The following is an 18,618-nucleotide window of genomic DNA, read 5'->3' as shown; positions in this document are numbered from 1 at the left end:
GAGAGAGAGAGAGAGAGAGAGAGAGAGAGAGAGAGAGAGAGAGAGAGAGAGAGAGAGAGAGCTTTTCCTGTACCAGAAGACAGAGAGTGTGAGAGCGTCTGAGAGATTCGACGGCTGCTGGTGTTTGAAACTATTGAGATACATAAGAGCTCTTCCATAAATATTATTCAAGAGAAGTCTGAAATGATGATTCTTCTGTTCCTGTTCCTCACAGTTGCTGCTCCAGTTCACAGCGAGCCTGGAGATCAAAGTGAGGTTGAAGATGTGGCTCAAGGTAAGAAGAATAGACATTAGAAGTCAATGATGATCAGTTTACAGGTGAAAGAAGGCTTCCGTCTATTGATTTCCTCGCTTCTCTTGCAGTCGAGTTCAGAGAAACGTCTGTCGTTCTGACCTGTCCTCATAACCCATCTGATGAAGTGAAGTGGCTTCATGGAAACGAGGAAATAAAAGACTATAAGAACAACATATATGAGATTCAAGCTCCAGAGGGAACAGCCACAGGTTTCTACACCTGCCAGAAGAATGAAAAGAAACATTATTTCTTCATCAAGGCGAGAGGTGAGGACACACACGTGTGTGAAATGAATGATGATGTTAAACACACACACAATCTTCTCTCTGTTTGTGTCAGTGTGTAAGAACTGTCATGAGCTGAGCGGGTCGATGGCCGGTGGTGTGATATTCGCTGACTTACTCCTTACTGGAGGAGTCATCCTTATAGTGTACTTCTGCACACAGAGAAAGAAAGGTACAACACACATCCAAATATCTCCTTTTTATTTCAACATGTTGTCTTCATGGCTATTTGTGAGTTATTCATGATAATTCATGGTCACATTGGCACTGTAAATGAAATCCACTTTCAGATCCAGTTTCAAATGCTCCAAGACCCCCGAACCCTGACTATGAGGTGCGTATGTTCAGATGAAATAAGTGTTTTCAATATTTTTCTATAGATGTGTAAAAGGTAGCAAATAAAAATAAGCGACATATATATATTAATTTACTTTCAGGCCCTAAACCCCAAGACCCAAAGTCGTGACGTGTACGCAGGAATCAAGTAGATCAAAGCAGGTTGTGTTCGACTTTGACAGCAACAGAAAACCAAAGCAAAGTCATTCTTATGAATAGTCACACAAGTGTTTGTGAAACATTGACTTTGTGTGACGTATATGTGTTACACCTACTAATACAATAAATGTGTGCGTGTTTGTGTGGAAACTTCTGCTCATGAAACATCAAAAACTCATTTATGAAACTTCAGAGAGAAAAACCTGAGAACGTTCCTGTAAATACTGTTTCTACACAAACTCAAGAACTGTGTGATGCTTTTGTTTTCTCTGATGTTGTAACGTTTGAAACTCATAAAATCTTTTTCATTTCGTTGTGACACGTGATGTTTCTCATTTCACAAGAATAATGAAGTTCAGTGTTGATCGTCTTATCATCCAAATCAATTGAATAAACTCCAGATGACGTGAGTCTCTGTGTTTGTTCAGAATGGAAAATACATTTGCGTTCGCTTTCTGTAGACTGCAGCCTTTACAGATGAAATTGGTGCGTGGTGTATACAAACAGGATGTGTGTGTGCGTGTGTGTGTGTGTGCGTGTGTGAGGTAGATCTGAGTGTTGATGCTCTGCACCTCATGAGCTGACGGAAGCCGCAGTAAAAAAATAACATCAGAAATGTATTTATAAGTAATAAAAGAACAAACCGCTCGCTTTGGAAACACTAGCAACATTTTTAGCAAAACCTGAAAAGCAAACAAAACGCTGCAATTTCCATGTGAAACAAAACATATGAAATGAGAATTCTCTCCGAGCAATTTTAGTGATATAAACGTGACACTTTTAGTCAGAATGGGTTTGCTGTCAATGTATTCAACCATCCGTTTATATTTTCCTAAAAACCCCTGACGATAGATTCCAGACATCAGAAAAATATCGGCGGATAAACCAGTTTTCTGTTCAAGATGATGGAAATAAACGTGTTACTGAGGTGACGAGGACACATATTTGAGAGGATTTCTGTGAAATTAAATACACAAACTAGAAGCAATAACACTCAACAAATAGAGATAAAGAGATGATCCTTTTCATGTGCTTGTTTATGAGGAAAATGGGCTGTTATCTTTGAGACGATTCTGAAAGCTGCACTTACCTCACTATGAAAAATCATGCTTTTAAAATAATGATAATTATACAGTATATTAAATAACTAAATAAATATACTGATAATTATTAGTCATCACAGTTATCAGTATTTATTTATGGTAAGGTTGACCTTTGCATGAAATTGTCACGGAATCATCATTTCTTCACTCTCATGTCATGTCAAACCTGTGTGAGTTTATTTTAATTCAGATATTTTGAAGAATGTTGATCATCATTCAACACTGAACTCCATTTACGTCCATTGTGCGAACACAAAACCACGGAGACATTTCTCAAAATATCTTCTCTTGTGTTCCACACATACAGATTTACAAACACTCGAGAGAAAAAAATGATGACAGGATTTAGATCTGTGTGTGATTTATGTCTTTAAATAAATGTTAATACTGAATCATTTCTCGCAGTCAACGTGTTCAGATGAGAGCTCAGTGTATTACAAGACAGCATGATAAACACTGATAATGACTACATACTGTATATATATCATATGTTGTATATTTAAATGTGAAGCACTGCAAATGTTCAGATGACTTGTGCTGTTGTCTGAAGTGAAATGTGAATTATCATTTGTTGAAAGAGTATGAATAAGAATTGAGAAATATAAGAACAATCTTTAAGAAGTCTGTTCCTCGCAACTGAGCTAACATCAATGTGTAAGTGTTTTTTATATGTGAGTGATTATTTCATATGTTGAGATTAAATTTGTAGCACAAAAAGTGTGGAGAAACAAAACTACACAAACACACACGGTTTATCAACGCAACAATGCTGATCAGATGACATGAAACATTTCTGACAGAAAGAATGATATTTATTGAATATACAGTGAACGTCAGACAAATAGTCACATGCAATGATGATTTAATAATCCAGCAACATCTGCTCAACATCTCACTGGAAACATCTTTCATGAATCAAAACACGCATCAAAAGAGTGAAAGTAAATGTTATTTTGCATTATCGTTTATTCGTCCGTGCGTCTACAACAGCAACATTTACTGCAAATGGCAAATATGATCTTGATCATTGAGATGTGATGAGACGTGAGCGGAGAAAACTCACAGAACTCTGATCTGATTTTCATTTCGTTTGGTCTAAACGTAGCGGAAATATTTTTTTTATTAACACACGGTGGTCACACATTACAATGTGTTTACATTCATGAACTTCAGTTAACACGAACAAACAATAAACAAAACTTATTTTGTATTTATTCGTGTTAGTTCATGTTTTTTTTATCTAAAGTCCTATCTGTTCACATTAATGCACAATCTGAACTAAAGTGTATTTGTAACGAACAAACAATAAACAGCTTTTATTCATCTTTAATGTTCAAGTTATCGGTAACACTTTCATTAAGGTACCCTTGATAAAGCATTTATAAATGTGTTCATTAATGATTAATAAGTCGTTTACAAATGCATTATAAAGCAGTTATAACTGCATGAATAAAAAGAGGGATTCTAACCAAATACCAAATAGTGAGCCATTTTTAACTCACATGTTATAAAAGCTTAATAAATGCATTTATTCATTATTTATTTGACTCAAAAGCAGATTCATTATTATCTTGATGTTGTTTGCAATATAGGCTGTCAGACTTGGAGAATGTAGATCTTTTTATTCATGCAGTTATAACTGCTTTATAATGCATTTGTAAATGACTTATTAATCATTAATAAACACATTTATAAGTGCTTCATAAAGGGTACCTTAATGTAAAGTGTTGCCAAGTTATCTATTGTAGGTAAGTGATGTTACTCAATACATATGGCTTCTGTCCTTCTGAAACATCATATCTTCATATTTGTTTTGTCATGAATCACTATTATTAGACACCTTTATGTTTGTCACCGAGTTTTGCTAATATCTAAGTAATAAAAAGCATTAAAAAGGTGCAGTACTGAATCATTTCATAAGTACAATGTTTTTTCCATTCGCTGAACGATTTGAACTTTCGAGGTTTCAGAAGTACAGTGACGATATGAACATGAATATATACAATTTTCCTCTTCATTTGGAAATCTTTATTTTGTAACTCTTCATGTTAATCTTACGTCATCACTTTGTTAGAATAACAGAGAGATTTGTTATAAATGTAAGATTTGTGTTCAGAATAATCTAGTGAGAGTGTAAATATGAATAGGTATAAACAGAAGCTGGAGTAATAACTACACAGACATTTCTTCTGAATTTGGTCATTGACTGTAAATGTTGTCTTGATGTCGTGTTTAGGGTGAAACAGCTCGGTTTTTATTCTTGCGTGTTGGTTGAAGCGTGCTGTAGTCGTCCGAGCGGGTGCTCAGCGGCTGAACATCAAGAAAACATTTATGATGAATTCATCTTTTACATGATTTGACACATTATGACTGAAGAAACGTTTACCTGATACGTGTCTCCTCCTGAATTATTGATTAAATTCTGCCTGTCAGATGCTGAAGAGAAAGACACAGAGACAAAGTCAAGAGTTTATTTCCAAACTGAGATAACTCCCTTTTAAAAATATTTCAAAAATCATGTTTTTTATTGTGCGTTCTAATGAATATCAATCAAACTGCAGCAAACAGCTAGCTAACACAATAAAACATGATAACATCATAAAAAACATGATTTTTGAAAAATGTGAATGCTGATGTAAACCAAATGAAAATGTTTGTGTAAAATGAGAATGAAATATTCAATGAATCAAATGTAAGGTGGTGAATGTTTTTGTGTTTATATTGAAGAGATGGATTAATGGTTTTCTCATGGGTGTCTTTAGAAAACAGTTGAAGCTGATGATCGACTCAAGTCTCAGTAACATCTAAAGTCTATTTATCTAATTACCACAGAAAAAAAATAACAAATTTGAATGTAATCATCATTTCTAGATGTAACAATGTTTTATTTGAAATTTGGTAAAAAAAAATGTTGTTAGTAGTTCACAGAATGAAAAAATACCTATAAATAGAAAAACGGTCTCTTAATTTTTGTCCGCGACTGTATTTACAAATATAAATATGACTGTTTTCTTCTTTATGTTCTTTATTATTCGTCATGATTTCTGAAGCTGTCACACAGGAGGTTTACAGTAGTTGTTTGTTGATGTGGATGTAAACACACCTTTATTTCTCTGATAGTTGTTCTTGGGTTTGGGTTGAGCACAGATGCTGTAAGCGGCCCATCCGATCAGAGCGGTCGCTGCGATGTCACCCAGCACTATAGCGACGGTTGTCATGATGTCCAGCTGGATCAGATTCTCACTGTCTGCAAACATTTCAACTCAAAACATCACATACAGCAGAAAACATCAACACGGCATTTACGGAGTTCTACTTACTTCGGACTCTTACTGTAATTGTAACGCTTTCACTACTGTCCCCTTTGCAAAGATAATCTCCAGACTCATGCCATGAAAGTTGCAATGTTTTATTGCCGTTCATCTCAAATGTTCCTCCAGAACACTCCAGTGCTAGACTCTCTTCACCTTCTTCAGGCTTTTTGATGGAAAGCTCTAGAATAAAGATTGATTCAAACATGATGAAGCACGTATGTGATCACTGAATTCTTCTGCACGATATCTGATCAAGAGTGACATCCATTCTGACAAAACAAAAAGAAAAACTAGAAACACTGAGTGAACAACACAAATATACACTCTATCAAATGTTGAGTTATTTCAACTCATCGTTGGGACAAATATAACAATAATACATTTTTTAGAGTGTACAGTGAATGAACACATGACTCTTCAGCGAGTGAACACATGACTCTTGAGTGAATGAACACATGACTCTTCAATCTAATGAACATATGACTCTTCAATCTAATGAACACATGACTCTTGAGTGAATGAACACATGACTCTTCAATCTAATGAACACATGACTCTTGAGTGAATGAACACATGACTCTTCAATCTAATGAACACATGACTCTTCAATCTAATGAACACATGACTCTTCAATCTAATGAACACATGACTGTTCAATCTAATGAACACATGACTCTTGAGTGAACTCTTCAGTGACTCTTACCCTCTGTGCTCACAGTTGTCAGCAGGCAGAAGAGACACATCAAACCTCTTCTGTCCATGTTTCTTTTCGCTCCTGTCCGTGATGATATTTTCCCTTTGATTCCTGTGAATAGAATCATAAAAGCTTAAGCCGTTGTTGAGAGATCACAATCCTCCATTTTGTTGGGTGAATGTGAACGTCAGCCATGATGTCTGTACGGCACGGAAACATTCGCCTGCTTTATGAGCACCACTGGAGACTCTTTATTGACTTTGTATTTATTTATTCAGCGGACGCTTTCATCTAAAGTGACTGTAAATGAGAGAGCACTGATCATTTTCTCTATCATAAGCACACAGTAAATGTAGTTTATAAACTTGCACTCGATAGATGAACAACACAGTAGATTTCTTTATAGAGAGATAGACAACAAGTGGAACTGTGGAAATCTGACAGTGCGGTTAAAGGTGTTTACATATATATATTTCATTGTAAACGTCTTTTTGGTCACAGATCAATATGAGCAACTCTCCATGAATTAATATTAAAAGAGGTTTAAAAAGAGGGTCAAATTTTTGTTTTTTCTCAAATTTGTACTGTATTTTATTATTTGTTTGTGTTGCTGCGTTTAATTTGAATGAGATTTTAAAAACGTTTTTACTAAATAATAATTTGCTTCAAAATGAGATGGCGACAACAATGAACCTCATTCACTTCAGATGGAGTTTGAATGATTATTTATAATAATTAAATATGAAATAAACGTCAACCAAGCAGAAAGGTCAACATCACCTTTGAAATGCAATTTAAGAATTGTTTGAAGGAAACTGAAGCTGAAAGAGAAGTTTGATGTACGTACCCGTGATCCGGCGAGTGTTGTCTGACTCTCACACGGAACCTCTGATGATGAGGATGACGAGGAAGTGAGTGATGAAGAGTTGCTCTTGTGTTGCACCAGCAGTTCACATGAACATGAGACTCAACTCAAGCTCAATAAAACACAAACTGAAAACCAATCAAACCTGAAATGAGCTCGTGCGTGCGTTGTGGAGTTCTTGTAATTGATCATATATTCATATATAGAGTGCAGACGCCACATATGACATCCGGTTCAATAACTGTAGACCACAAGCACCTGTGAGCACAAACCCATCTGCAAAACTGCAGCACAACATCAGTGCTACACAACATTACACAAGAATGAAGAAGAAACATCAGTGTTCACTTATGATCTCTCTGGTCATCTACATACATTTATTGATATGTTTTTTTATTGTTAGACAGAGTCAGCAGCTTTAACAAGTAGAAAATCACGCAGAAGATCAGAGTAAAGACTGCTGCTGCGCCACCTGCTGGACACAAACAGCACAACATGCATCTATTCATTTTCATATTCTACATTTTATTCTGCCATCATTTATTCTATTGTGTGTTTGTAAATCTCTACGCGAGTCTTACTTCAGTGGAACACAACAGAAGATATTTTGAGAAATGTCTCAGTGGTTTTGTGTTCATACACTGGAAGTCAATGGAGTTCAGTGTTATTTGATGATCGATGTTCTTCAAAATATCTTCTGTTGTGTTCTGAAGAAGAAAGAAACTCACACAGGTTTGACGTGACGTGAGAGTGACGAAATGATGAGAGATTTGGTTTTAACATAGACCCTTTTAAATATATCTTTATCTCAGAACATCTAACGGTTTATTGAAGACAATCTTATATTACAAACAGCATTCCATATAGCAGCAAAGAATTCTGGGTAAATACTGTGTTTGGATGTAAAGACTTTCACAAGTTTGTCCGCCATGCAAACATTTAAATATGATTCTCATGTACATTCATGAAGCCATCCTATAATGATGACGACATCCCATAATGCACTGCCACTGAACCAGACACTGAGAGTGTTAAAGGAGTTCACGACTCACTCATCCTGCTGTTGTCTTCAGCAGCAGTGTTCAATGTTGTTTTGTGTTTTCTGCGCATGAGCATCAAAACAACACCAAAGCATCATTAAAAACTCATGATGTATATTCACAATGTCCTGATGGCATGACACTAAATCAAATATAACTATTTGACAAAAGTCTGGAACTGTGTCGCTTCACTTCATGTGAGATTATCCACAAAACAACACGGGTCATTAAAGTCCCAGTGAAATTCAAAATGACAGTGCCTATTGTTTCATGAATTATTGCAGCGTTTATAGTAGTAAATAGTTGATCAATGTGGGTCATTCTCTTGTTTAAAATTGTTTGCCCTCATAATCTTCAGTTAAAATCTGAAAATGCATTTCCTGTAATGACTGTCCATCTTAGATGACGTATGTTAGACGGCTTGGGCGGAGCATCCGTTAACCCCTCCCCTTCAACTGTCAGTTCCATTTCAAAATGCAACAGCTGTTTTTATACATCCAATCAAATCGCAGAGAAAGACGAAAGCCACTCCCACTATTGTTCTCATTAGAAATTTCGTTTCACTCGGAAATGCATCAAAATACGGAAGTAAAAACGATCGCAACTTCCGGTTCACAGGGACTTTAATCTACTCGCGTGGTTGTTGTTGTTCTGTCTGTTACACATTTTAAAAAGTAAACGTCTTAAAACGGCATAAACGACACATGACAGAGTAAATAATGACTAGATGATCATTTCATGAACTGTTCCTTTAGGCACAGCTGGGCTCAATGAGGTCACTTTACACATAGATCTGATATGTCTGATGTTGAGAAGATCTGATGATTGTGTGTGTGTGTGTAGATGATGTTCAGAGCCAGATCTCATCACTGCTGGTGCTGCTCACTTTATAGATGTAACCCACCATCGGATATCTAGCAAACCCTGCAGAGACAATGTGTCAATCACAATGACATCACGCCACTGAGACCGCACACACACACAGGTCATGACCTCTGACCTCGGGCAGCGTAAGCCGCAGACAGATCTTCATCTTCCTCATCCCTGCGCTTTCTCTCCAGTGTGTTGTGTTTGGAGTTCTGTTGTCCTGTAAACATTTACAGATTGAGTTTGACGTGTTGACCGTTCTGAGAACTGTGACTGAATGACACTCACCGCCTTTACAGAGCGCTCCGTCATCATTCAAGTGCACGTGTGATGGGAGAGACATGTTCTCACGCGGGAGATACGTCCTGTTCACCTGGACCTTCAGCACATCACCGCTGCACACACACACACACACACACACACACACACACACACACACACACACACACACACGTGTGAATATGACATCATCAGATAGTGTCATATTCACTCTACATCAGCTCACCATTTTGAGGAAAGATGCACTTCCACCGGCTCCTCTGACAGAGAGAGAGAGAGAGAGAGAGAGAGAGAGAGAGAATGTGTAAAGTTATTACTGCCGTATATCTGTGTGTGTGTGTGTGTGTGTGTGTGTGTGTGCGTGTGCGTGTGTGTACCGATGGCTTTGGTTTTGTCTTTCTGTAAGAGAAAGAAGACCATGAGTGTGAGGATGAGGAGGGTGATGAATCCGGCAGCTCCGCCCGTCACAATTCCAAACATGGGGACCTCCACCCGTGACTGCAGGAATTCTGCGTGATCGATTCGAAGATTCGTTACAACACACACACAAAGATATCATCAAGCTTCACAACAGAACACACTTGACATCTGTCAAGTGAAAACAAGTGAGCCGAGCGCTTAAAGTCTCAGTGAAATAAAAAATGACAGTGCCTATTGTTTCATGAAATATTGCAGCGTTTATAGTAAATAGTTGATCAATGTGGGTCATTCTCTTGTTTAAAATTGTGTTCCCTCATAATCTTCAGTTAAAATCTGAAAATGCACTTCCGCCCTGTAATGACTATCCATCTTAAATGACGTATGTTAGACGGCATGGGCGGAGCATCCATTAACTCCTCCCCTTCAACTGTCAGTCTGCTGCCAGTTCCATTTCAAAATGTTTTTTTAGACATCCAATCAAATCGCAGAGAAAGACGAAAGCCACGCCCACTATTTATCTCATTAGAAATTCAGTTTCACTCGGAAATGCGTCAAAATACGGAAGAAAAACGATCGCAACTTCCGGTTCACAGGGACTTTAATGTGTTTCACGTTTTCACGAATCTTTAAATGACATGTTAATGCTGCAGACCTGTGAGGGTCAGGTTAGTGTGGGCGGAGCCGAGGCTGTTGTTGGCGTTCACCGAGATGTTTCCTGATAGGCTACTCAGGGTGACGTGTAGACTGTGATTGGCTAGCCACGGGTAGCTCCGCGAGTCGAGGATGAGGAAGTCGGAAGTGTTGGCGAGCACCTGACCGGATGGATCCACCCAGCTGATGGTGGCGGGGGGGTTGGAGCGCACCAAAGCAAAGAGAATGAAGGACAGGCCGGGGTCCGACGTCTCGCTGTAGTGAGCGTTCACCCTCAGAATCTCCGGCTGAACTGAAACACGAGGGAAAACGTGAGCTTTAGACTTCGGGACACGCAGCGAGTCTGATCCGGGATCAGTTGTGTGGGACTTACACTGCACGTCCAGCGTGACGCTGGCGTTATAACTGTCTCCGCCCGCCGGGTTTCGCGCGGCACACACCAGCTCTCTGTCCCAGCGTTTGGGTCGCAGTGTGAACGTGCTGTTCCGCTCCGAACCGAACTTCAGACGTCCGGTCTCGTCCGGTGACGTCATCACCACACGCCCCGCCCCCCGGCTGCCCGTCACCTCGCTCTGTCTCTCACCATTCAAGTACCAGGTGAGCAGGGGAGGGGCTTGTGGATTCCATCCCTCTGATTGGCAGTTGAAGCGGTGAGTGACGTTCTCTTGTAAAGTGACTGAAGAGCTCTGCTGTCCGTCAATCTTGGGGGCGGGATCAATGGCTGCTGAATAAAAGCAACAACAGAAAGTGAGCGCTGCTGCTTTATTTCACTTTGGTTAAATCAAAGTGTTATAAATTGTTGTTTCGCCCGACCTTTTTATAGTTCTTGTACAAATGTGTGGTGCTAATTATTGTGTAATCATATTTAGTTTCATGTCGCATCTGTTTTAGTGTATATTTAGCTCAAGTCAATTTTGAGCTCATTAATTACGATATGTTGGTATACTGCAAATAAACAAAAAAAAACATCAAATGTACACTTGTGAAGTTTTGGACGACTCATTTTTAGTAAGTGTTGTGTTAAACTGTTGTTTTGAGCTCAGTGTTATGCCAGTACCTTGTCATTTCTGCCTACGAGTAATGATACCACAATGTGCGTTATCAATTTTTTTGTTCTTTGTGTGTACCGGCGACGGTAAAAACAAAACATTAATTTTGACTGTTTCTTTGTGAAGTTTTACATGCTGAATACGAACATCACATTAAAGCGAAACACAACTTTAAAGAAATGGTTACATTGTGTGAGTTAACCAGAGTTTACAGCTGTCACGTGTCAGAGGAGAACTAGCCCTCACTGCTGAGTCTGGTTTACTGTTAAAGGGACACTTCACCCAAAAATGAAAATTCTGTCATCATGTACTCACCCCCTCAGATTGTTGCAAACCTGTATAAATGTCTTTGTTCTACTGAACACAAAGGAAGATATTTGGAAGAATCATACCCCACTGACTCCTATACTATTTCTTTTCCCTACTATGGCAGTAAATGGGGATGAGATCTGTCTGGTTACTGACATTTTTCCAAATATCCTCCTTTTGTGTTCAGTAGAGCAAAGAAATGTGTACAGGTTTGTATCAATCTGAGAGTGAGTAAATGATGACAGAATTTTCATTTTTGCGTGAACTGTCCCTTTAAATACACTATATGTTATTGCAATAATAAACCCAGACAGTGATCAGGATGTCACAACACTGAAGGGGTTTATTTCACAATAACAGCCGGCTGTCTGTACATTAGGCTATCCCCACTTATTACATGGCTTCTTACCTCATAAGTAAGTTATTGAACATTAAATATTGATTTGAGATATTGTATTAGCTCATTTACAATGAATGCAGACCTTCCGCAAGGAAAACCTGTTTACTTTCGGTTTTAAGGTAAGACACAACGTTCAAATGCCAGGAACGGGCAGTTTGGTTGAATCATTTTTAAATATAATGTCATATGTTATTAACAGACAGATATTTATTTCGCTTTTGTGTTATATTATACTGTGATTTTCCACATTCGGGTTACCATGTGTTATGAATATGACATGTAATGTCATGCATTCTGTTTTATTTTGGAGTGTTTGTGTTTCTTTATTCTCAATCTCCTGTAAAGCTGCTTTGACACAAAAAACATTTTACATTTGAATTGAACATAAAAATCTAATGTTTCATTTGTAAACAAACTGCAGACGATAAAGAATCATTTCTAATAAAACACTGATCTGTGTGTGAGTGCGTGTGGTCGTGTTTTTACTCTTTAATTTCTTCACTGGAAATAAAACAAATGATTTAAAATGTCACTGAAATGAAAGCTAAAGGAACTCTGGCGTGCGAGTGGTCTTACCTGTACAGGCCCAGGTAAACGTGTGAAGGAATAAAGCAGCAAGAGGCATATTCACCTGCACACACACACACACACACACACAGAATAATGAGTGTACCGTGTCAATCAAAACATCACTGACTGGAGATATTCTCAACAAATACACAAACAGAAGAGAAGAGACGCTAACTAAGATGAGAAGAATGTGCTTTATGAGTTTATGAGCTGATGAATTAAACACACACACACACTGCAGGGGATCCTGAAGCAAAACAAACACTGCATGTGAAGAACACACACACACACACACAAAAGCAGCACAACCACCAATAGAAAACACAACTTCATCTCTTCCAGGTTGTTGACATGCAGAATCTGAATCTCTCAGGATCTCTCTCACACAACACACACACACACACTGCAGGGGAACCTGAAACAAAACAAACACTGCATGTGAAGGACACACACACACTTACCTCTGTACACAGAGCCGCTGCTGATGTCGACAGACTGGCCATCCATTCAGAGCACACACACACACATGAAGAAACACACACACTCCTGCAGGAGTCAGTCACACACACACACACACAGTCTGACGCAGCACTCGATGTTAGCTGTGATATATTAGCAATGCACAACCCAGAGGAGGCAGCAGAGCACTAGTGTTCACTGATGTGTGTGTGTGTGTGTGCGTGCGTGTGTGTGCGTGTGAGCGCGTGCGTGCGTGCGTGTCGAATACACACATCACATCTGTGCTCAACTGCTCATGTCTGAAGCTCTGCACTGCAGACTCACTCTCAGACAGAAACAACAGCACACACAGACACACGCACACACACATACAGACACACGCACACACACATACAGACACACGCACACACACATACAGACACACGCACACACACATGCAGACACACACATGCCGAGAGACACACACAGACACACGCACACAAAGACAAACACACACACACACACACAGACGCACGCACGCACGCAGACAGACACACACACACGCTTGCTGACGACCGCACGCACGCAGACACACAACCACGCAAAGTTAGAATTGACAAGCACACGACCACACACACACACAGCACCCACGACAGCAGACATCATACACACAGACACGCACACACATCAAGACACACACACCCACACACACACACACACACAGAGACAGACACACACACACACAGAGACAGACACACACAGAGACACACACACAGAGACACGCACACACACACACACACACACACTCACGCACGCACAGACAGACACACACACTCACTCACGCACACACACACACACACACACTCACGCACGCACAGACACACACACACACACACACGCACACAGAGACAGACACACTCACACACACAGAGACACACAAACAGAGACACACACACACGCACACACACAGAGACAGACACACACAGGCACACACACACTTTGTGTCCTGCAAAGTTTAGCTTCAACCCTAATCAAACACACCTGATCAGTTAATCAAGGTCTCACAAAGCAGACTGGACACTTCCAAACAGGTGTTGAGCCAAGTTGGAGCTAAACTCTGCAGGACAGCGGCCCTCCAGGACCGACATTGGACACCCCTGATGTAAACCATGTTTATGTTGTTATACACATGTTATTACACAGATTAGTGATCTCGTAAACCATGTACACAAGCACACACGCACGCACACGCACACACATACACGTACACACTCAAACATAACGACAGAAAAACGCACTGAGATTCTTCATCACCTCAAACCTCAACTCAACTCCTTTCAGCTGTTCAACAAGACCTGAGATTTCTTTCGTCATTTCTCATGTCGTGTCAAACCTGTGCGAGTTTCTTTCTTCTTCAGTACACAACAGAAGATATTTTGAAGAATGTCGATCCTCAAATAACACTGAACTCCATTGACTTCCATTGTATGAACACAAAACCACTGAGACATTTCTCAAAATATCATCTGTTGTGTTCCACTGGAAAAAAAGTGACAGCCAGCTCGAGGGCAATAAGTGATGAGAGAATTTAGTGAGTGATTCTCTCTGATCGTTCTCGACTCATTCAGAATGAGCCCATCATCACCAATTCACATATAAAACAGCACAAAAGAACAGACGGCCAACACATTTCTGTCATATTCATTTCTTTATTTATATATATTTATTATTTCTTTCTGTTTGTTTGGAATTCTTTTTTAAATGTTGTTGCACTTTAGTATTTTTCAAAAAAGTCAAAAAGGAAGAAAACGACAAGAGGGATGAAAGAACAGAAGTGGACGAGAACGAGATGACGGCCGTCTCAACTCAATCACACGCCGGATGTAAAGTTTGGTCAAACTGAAGATCTGCAGATATCATCTGATCTCCAATCGCTTCGCTTTAAACTCTTCACAACCCAGAAAAATGAAACAAATCTCTCTCTCTCTCTCTTTCGGTCTCTCTCTCTCTGTCACTTAATTTGGCTAAAAACATCAATATGACATCAGAACAAAAACTCAACTGAATACAAAAGCGTTTTTGACAACATTCACAAAAACAAGAACCGATAAAAGCTTTGAAACAGAAATGAAGCCTGTTAGAAAATATTTGAGCACTACTAAAATCCACTACCCACAATTCATCTCTCGTTGCTCTCATTGACATCTGAGAGAGAGAGAGAGAGAGAGAGAGAGGGAGGGAGGGATGGAATGAAGAAGGATGAAGTGGAAACAGGGAGGAAATAAACAAGTGCAAAACTCAGTTTGTGAGGAAACGAACGCTGCTGCTGCTGCAACACAAAACCGTCTGAATAATAACCGTCATTATTTTAATCAGAACCATAAAACAAGAAGAATGATCATAATTCCTACAGAACATTAGCCATAAAAATGCCTTAACAATAAAAAAGTGAAGAAAGTAGAGAGGGAGCCGTGTGCCCCCCTCCACCATCATCGTCACCATCGTCATCATCATCATCATCATCACAGCTCGAGCGGAGCGAGGCGACAGGTGAACTAACACAGGCTTCAGTGAAATACTTTGGGTTTGTGGCATTTGGTAATGGAGTCTCTGTGTTTGTTTGTTTGTGTGTGTGTGTGTGTGTGTGTGTGTGTGTTTATATAAGACTGTGTGCGTTTGCCTCGTGCGCTGCTATGGCAACCATAAGAGGGGGTGTTAGGGTGGTGGATGATTATTGGTCGGCAGCAGACGGAGCGGCACTCGCTGGGTCCAATCAAAGAGAACTTCAAGGTGATGCTGGCCGGGAGGAGGCCGAGTGCCCTGCCCCCTGCCTGCAGGCCACACCCACAGCACCCGACAGACAGATGAAGAGGATTTGGCATGACGGCACAACACAGCAGACGGATATGACCTTTATACAGCAAATACACCCCTGAAACACAGAGAACATCACACGTTACTGACGCCGCCCGCACACACCGCCTCACGATTCCTCAACAACATTCAAACTGATGCTCGCTAGTGCAAAGTTGTGATCTCAGGACTGGTTCTGACCCGGGATCAGGATCAAACCTCATCTAATCAATCACAGAGGATCATTAGAATAACACACACACACATCAAAATGCACTTTGAAGGGCTCATATTTGAGGGGTTTAGGAGATCTTTATAGTGTGGTTGTGATGCACTATAACAAGTGTTCAATCGAAGTTTTAGGGCTGCACTGACGCGTCAACATCATATTATTGAGGTTGATCTGCTATAATGGCAGTTTCTGTTCCCGGCGTGTGGAATCAGCAGAACAAGAGAAAGTGGAATACACCGGACGCATGCACACGCAATCACCAACAGACGGAGAGGGACACGTAGATGTAGACTATAGTTCATGTCTTTATTATGTCGTTGGACTTGAGCTTCATGAGAGGAATAAAAGGTTGGGTATACTTGACTTTCCGCATTAGTGTATTCTCGCGCACAGACGCGTCTGCACAGTGTCACGGTCCTGCCTTCTTGGTTCTGTATTTCTAGTTGTGTGGCAGGATCAGGACGGAGCCCTTAGGATTTATGTGAGAAAGCTATGAGTTGGTTTTATGTGAGAAAGCTATGAGTTGTCACTGGCTGTCCAGTGTCCAGTCTGATGTCCAGTCCGGTGCAGCCGGCGTCCAGTCCGGTATCCAGTCCGGCGCAGCCGGTGTCCAGTCTGGTATCCAGTCCGGCGTCCAGTCCGGTGCCCTGTCCTGCCCAGCCGGTGCAGCAGCCGGCGTCCCAGCCGGTGCAGCAGCCGGCGTCCCAGCCGGCGTCAAGCCCTCTCCAGCCGGTCTTCCAGCCGGCGTCAAGCCCTCTCCAGCCGGGTCCCAGCCTTGTCCCCCAAGACTTTCCCCCCTAAGTCCCCCAGGACTCCGCGCCCTCGAGCACAGCCGGGGATTAAGACTGTCCCACCCTGTCCTAACCCTTTTGGACTGCCCCCCATGAACCCTTGTCTATCCCCACCCCCCCCTCCCATGTTTGTTATTTTTATTGAGTCACCCCAATCCCTTGGTCTTGTTGTCTTGTCTGCCCCTTGTCTTGTTCACCATGTTTGTCTGGTTTTTGTCTTTACCCCAGTCTGTCATGTCTTGTTAGTCGACCCCTTGGTGAACACCTGGGGGTGTTCATTAAGAGGGGGGGCCTCTGTCACGGTCCTGCCTTCTTGGTTCTGTATTTCTAGTCATGTGGCAGGATCGGGACAGAGCCCTTAGGTTTTATGTGAGAAAGCCATGAGTTGTTTATGTTTTTTACATCTCATGTGCTTTCTCGTGTCTTGTCATTGGCCCCGCCCCTCTCGTTTCATGTATTGCTTCCCTGCCGTGTCTAATGTTTCCCACCTGCCCTGTGTCATTATCCCTCGTTTGGCTTGCCCTATTTAATGCCCTCTTGTTTCATTGTCCTGTGCTCTTGCGTTGTATGTGTATCTTGCCTGTTACCTTGTTCCTGTGATTTAGTAAGTCTGTTAGTCAGTTAGTCTTATAGCATCGTCATCTTGTTGTTATCTTAGTCAGTCTAGTCAGTGTTATTGTTCTTTGTTAAACATTAGTTTAATGTATTATGTTTTCCCCATCGTGGGTTTTTGTTTTGTGTTTAATAAATCTTGTTTTGTGTTAACCCCTTCACGCCTGCCTGCACTTGGGTTCTTCTCCGCCACGCAAATCGTGACACACAGTTTCTTGAGCAAACTCAATTGCGGATAAGCGCTGATAGACAAGTTGGACACGTGCAGTACGTCACCCAGTGGACTCGGCCGATTCAACATTTTTTCGTGCATGCGCTGTTGTATGCGTCCCGGACAGGGTCCGCGGACCCTCCTGATGATGAAAATGACGTCATGTGGGCAGCGCGTGGACGGCCGGACTATACTTTTGCCTTAAACCAATATAGCATCATTAAGAAACTCTGACCTCTGCTGGTGCTGTCATCTGTCAATCTCCATTCAGCTTGTGTGTGTGTGTGTGTGTGTGTGTGTATGGTGACAGCCAGGACGTTGTTCTTTCCACGATGTTCCAATGTTTCTGTTATCCTTCATAATCACATGGCTATGGTTTTGTTTCAAATGTATTGTGCTAGAGAATGTGAGTTACTCGCTGAGTGTAACTACACTTACTAAAGGCACTGGGAGCGGTCTGAATGTTTACACACAATGACTCTCTTTAAACCCCTGATTAATGCCCCGCACTAACACAGCTCTTCTCCTTGTGTTCTAACCGTTCTAACCACGACCTCAGAAGGAGACAGTGCTTTAAGCGTCCGAGATGCCCATGAGCGCTTTTATGCCACTCGGCATTGGAGACGTTTATACGGTGATAGTTTTGTGCAACAAACAGAGATAGAAAGTAGTACATAAAAAATCCAGTCTTTTTCGACTTTTTCGAGTAAAAATAGTGATTTAATGTAATCAAGGATTAAAATGTTGAAATAACAACATTTATTTATGTAAGAAAATACTAGAACTTATTATTTACTGGAAAGTTTGCCAAAGGAGTCATAAGGCCAGTATCCATATCACCCTGTA

The 18,618-nt window shown here is 40.7% G+C and overlaps 4 protein-coding genes across 5 annotated transcripts in view; 1 reads left to right on the top strand and 3 right to left on the bottom strand.

Annotated features, from left to right (window-relative positions):
- The first annotated feature begins 64 nt into the window (after positions 1-64).
- Positions 65-1,484, top strand: LOC130565261 (T-cell surface glycoprotein CD3 epsilon chain-like). Its single transcript, XM_057351868.1, has 5 exons — positions 65-274; positions 364-561; positions 635-751; positions 870-913; positions 1,017-1,484. Exons 1-5 carry the CDS (start codon positions 184-186, stop codon positions 1,065-1,067), a joined length of 501 nt encoding a protein of 166 aa, XP_057207851.1. The 5' UTR covers positions 65-183; the 3' UTR covers positions 1,068-1,484.
- Positions 1,485-2,934: 1,450 nt separating this feature from the next.
- Positions 2,935-7,187, bottom strand: LOC130565260 (T-cell surface glycoprotein CD3 gamma chain-like). Its single transcript, XM_057351867.1, has 6 exons — positions 7,033-7,187; positions 6,195-6,296; positions 5,498-5,671; positions 5,281-5,424; positions 4,564-4,613; positions 2,935-4,487 (listed from the first exon to the last, which is right to left on the bottom strand). Exons 2-6 carry the CDS (start codon positions 6,250-6,252, stop codon positions 4,410-4,412), a joined length of 504 nt encoding a protein of 167 aa, XP_057207850.1. The 5' UTR covers positions 6,253-6,296; positions 7,033-7,187; the 3' UTR covers positions 2,935-4,409.
- A 216-nt stretch (positions 7,188-7,403) lies between these two features.
- Positions 7,404-13,607, bottom strand: LOC130565253 (transmembrane protein 25). Its single transcript, XM_057351856.1, has 9 exons — positions 13,097-13,607; positions 12,642-12,696; positions 10,681-11,031; positions 10,309-10,599; positions 9,614-9,745; positions 9,463-9,496; positions 9,246-9,352; positions 9,091-9,177; positions 7,404-9,014 (listed from the first exon to the last, which is right to left on the bottom strand). The coding sequence occupies exons 1-9, from the start codon at positions 13,136-13,138 to the stop codon at positions 8,941-8,943; spliced, it is 1,173 nt and encodes a 390-aa protein (XP_057207839.1). The 5' UTR covers positions 13,139-13,607; the 3' UTR covers positions 7,404-8,940.
- A 2,079-nt stretch (positions 13,608-15,686) lies between these two features.
- The window catches only part of sik3 (SIK family kinase 3), a 49,113-nt gene continuing 46,181 nt past the window's right edge, over positions 15,687-18,618 (bottom strand). For both annotated transcript variants that reach the window (XM_057351849.1, XM_057351850.1), the window contains one exon: positions 15,687-16,005. The gene's annotated coding sequence lies outside the window, so the exon portion shown is untranslated. The remainder of the gene's footprint in view (positions 16,006-18,618) is intronic.

The sequence above is a fragment of the Triplophysa rosa genome, linkage group LG14, assembly GCF_024868665.1.
Source record: "Triplophysa rosa linkage group LG14, Trosa_1v2, whole genome shotgun sequence".
In the NCBI taxonomy this organism is placed as follows: Eukaryota; Metazoa; Chordata; class Actinopteri; order Cypriniformes; family Nemacheilidae; genus Triplophysa; species Triplophysa rosa.
Note: the sequence above shows the minus strand (reverse complement) of the source record. Positions and strands in the feature narration are given on the sequence as shown.

What these genes read in the sequence shown, in the direction of transcription:
- LOC130565261 (XM_057351868.1), top strand. Translation starts at nt 184, where the DNA reads ATGATGATTCTTCTGTTCCTGTTCCTCACAGTTGCTGCTCCAGTTCAC. An exon ending in GGTTGAAGATGTGGCTCAAG is followed by an intron (nt 275 to 363) that starts GTAAGAAGAATA and finishes CTTCTCTTGCAG; the next exon opens with TCGAGTTCAGAGAAACGTCT. An exon ending in CTGCACACAGAGAAAGAAAG is followed by an intron (nt 752 to 869) that starts GTACAACACACA and finishes ATCCACTTTCAG; the next exon opens with ATCCAGTTTCAAATGCTCCA.
- LOC130565260 (XM_057351867.1), bottom strand. Translation starts at nt 6,252, where the DNA reads ATGGACAGAAGAGGTTTGATGTGTCTCTTCTGCCTGCTGACAACTGTG. An exon ending in GACAACTGTGAGCACAGAGG is followed by an intron (nt 5,672 to 6,194) that starts GTAAGAGTCACT and finishes TCTTTATTCTAG; the next exon opens with AGCTTTCCATCAAAAAGCCT. An exon ending in CAACTATCAGAGAAATAAAG is followed by an intron (nt 4,614 to 5,280) that starts GTGTGTTTACAT and finishes CTTTCTCTTCAG; the next exon opens with CATCTGACAGGCAGAATTTA.
- LOC130565253 (XM_057351856.1), bottom strand. Translation starts at nt 13,138, where the DNA reads ATGGCCAGTCTGTCGACATCAGCAGCGGCTCTGTGTACAGAG. An exon ending in CAGCGGCTCTGTGTACAGAG is followed by an intron (nt 12,697 to 13,096) that starts GTAAGTGTGTGT and finishes GTGTGTGTGCAG; the next exon opens with GTGAATATGCCTCTTGCTGC. An exon ending in AGACAAAACCAAAGCCATCG is followed by an intron (nt 9,497 to 9,613) that starts GTACACACACGC and finishes TCTCTCTGTCAG; the next exon opens with AGGAGCCGGTGGAAGTGCAT.